Source organism: Anoplophora glabripennis, unplaced genomic scaffold, assembly GCF_000390285.2.
Source record: "Anoplophora glabripennis isolate ALB-LARVAE unplaced genomic scaffold, Agla_2.0 scaffold65, whole genome shotgun sequence".
Taxonomy (NCBI): Eukaryota; Metazoa; Arthropoda; class Insecta; order Coleoptera; family Cerambycidae; genus Anoplophora; species Anoplophora glabripennis.
Window position 1 is genome coordinate 1055855 of NW_019417609.1, and position 2259 is coordinate 1058113.

General features: G+C 32.4%; 1 protein-coding gene across 1 annotated transcript; it reads left to right on the top strand.

Moving 5' to 3' along the window:
* The first annotated feature begins 250 nt into the window (after window positions 1–250).
* On the top strand, window positions 251–673 carry LOC108904418 (homeotic protein proboscipedia-like). The gene has a single exon (XM_018706969.1). It carries the CDS (start codon window positions 251–253, stop codon window positions 671–673), a length of 423 nt encoding a protein of 140 aa, XP_018562485.1.
* The last annotated feature ends 1586 nt before the right edge of the window (window positions 674–2259 follow it).

Sequence of the window (2259 nt, forward strand, 5' to 3'; positions counted from 1 at the left end):
CCATCATCCTCCTCAATGAGAAAGAAACAAAAACAACCGTCACTAACAGTAACTACGAACACACACGTAACAATCGTTTCCTATTTCTCGTGGAGTATCGCTTAAATTTCGCGGCATCCCTCATTGAAATCATCCGGTTCCCGCGAAGTGATCCCTCAGGACTCAGTGCTCGCAAGTGTTTCTGTCTAACTGGATTATGATAGTGCGTTACTATGTTCAGTGAGTACAAAAAAACTTCCGTTTGTGGTCAATGAGAATCAAGCACCACATCCGGATGCCGACGGGACACCTGGAAGAAGACGAGTTCGTTGCGGTAAAGACGAGATCTAACACCCCCGAAGGCGCTGCGGCCGGCGGCAGCGGCTCCTTTTGGTTGTCCGCCGTGTCGGCCGCGGCCTCAGCGGCGTCTCACCCCGGTCACCCCCTGGAGGGATGTAACGAGACAGGGTTCATCAACAGCCAGCCTTCGATGGCAGAGTTCATGACGGCATTGCCCCATATTTCGGGGGAAATGCCCCACGGACCTCCCATGAGCCCCCAGCATACTCCTCCAGGAAGCGGCTTCCCCATGGATGTGCCTCACGGGATGGGCTCTCCCGGTGTAAACGTGCCGGAATACCCCTGGATGAAAGAGAAGAAAACCACAAGAAAGAACAGTCAACAAGGTAATTGAATAAGTATTTTTTTAATATAAAAATTATTTCGAAATATTTTAATATTACGATCCAAAAGAACTAGCAATACTTATATGTCCTACCTATGCCGCCGAGTTTAACAGATAGGTAACCAATAGAAAAACCTATTGAAATAAAAATATTTTTAGGTAGCACCCTTAAACAAATTTATACAATCGCTCAATAAATGTTTGGATCATGTTGGTCTATTTAACTATTATAGCACAGCAAGTTTTTAATGAGAAAAGCAGTTTTCATTAGTAGAAAAAGTTTGATAAAATACATTATTTTTTAATTTCTATGCAAGTAATTACACATCAGCTTGTCTATAGAGCTTAACTTCATCTGGCCAGAGTTTGAAACTGTTATTATAATTAAGTTGAATTAGTTTGAAATCTTTAAAAGAAACGTAAAAGTACCAAGGCTGATAATAGCAAAGATGAAGTTATAATTTAAAAATAATGAAACTTTTAAAAAAAATTTTCAATCATATCAAATCAAGTAAATATCAATATAGTGGCCAATATATCATATAGTGTAATTCATTTGATCAACAGAGTTTTTTAAAAACATATTTTGACATGATAATTATAAAATTAATTAACAATTTTTACACGTATCTATTATTTTTGTTAAAGTTAATATACGATATAAAAATAGAAGTAAATAAATTAATCTTCTCGTATATCTACCTACCTATTGTTCCAATGACAGGAGCAATCTTAAGGTTAAAAACCTCAATAACTATTAGAATAATTAGCACAGTTTGATATTATTCTTTTCTCGTGTACAGGTACTCAATGAGAAGAAAAAATAAACAATTAAATAATCATTTATTTTACATAAAATCTACAACAGGTCTCTTTAATATAAATGAACTAAAATTTATGTACGATCCTAAAACACATTCTTGGGACATCTTAGATTAAAAACCTTTTAACTGTGAATTATACAAAAATGTATTTATATTTCTCTTGTAAATGGCAAACAGGTACATAGTAATTACAGTGAACGTTAATTTTGACATTATTTTTATATTTTTCAATGCAAAATTAATTGACAGGAATATAAGTACATACCTATATATTATTAGCACTGAATACTTTTAATTTATTTGTTACCTATCCATAAATTTAATAGTTTACCTGTGTTTTATAATTCTACCCAAAATCAAACATTATATGGGATTTTATTTATGTTAAGTCAGTATGAAAACCTTACTTGAGAGTAAATAATAATTTGATTTAATAATAACGGCAGTAATATTATTTAATGAATGATATATTGGTTTTGATAAAAATTAATCGTTTGGCCATTCTAATTTTAATTACCTAATACTTTATTTTAAGTTTGACACGAGGTAATAATGTATTTTTTACTTTATTTTAAATTTCAAATAACTTCAAAAAAGTTTCGTAAAAATCCTATCAAGTTAAATTAAACAATGTTCTTTCTTTCCAAAAATCTATGTATACAAATAATATTTAAACTTATAGACAACATTATTGGTGATGATATTGCAGGAAACAACTACTCTATTAGTTACGAATCTGGTAAGTTAGATAAATTTTGCATACTTAGATTT

Excerpts from the sequence above, each read along its gene's own strand:
- LOC108904418 (XM_018706969.1), top strand. The coding sequence starts at position 251 with ATGAGAATCAAGCACCACATCCGGATGCCGACGGGACACCTGGAAGAA.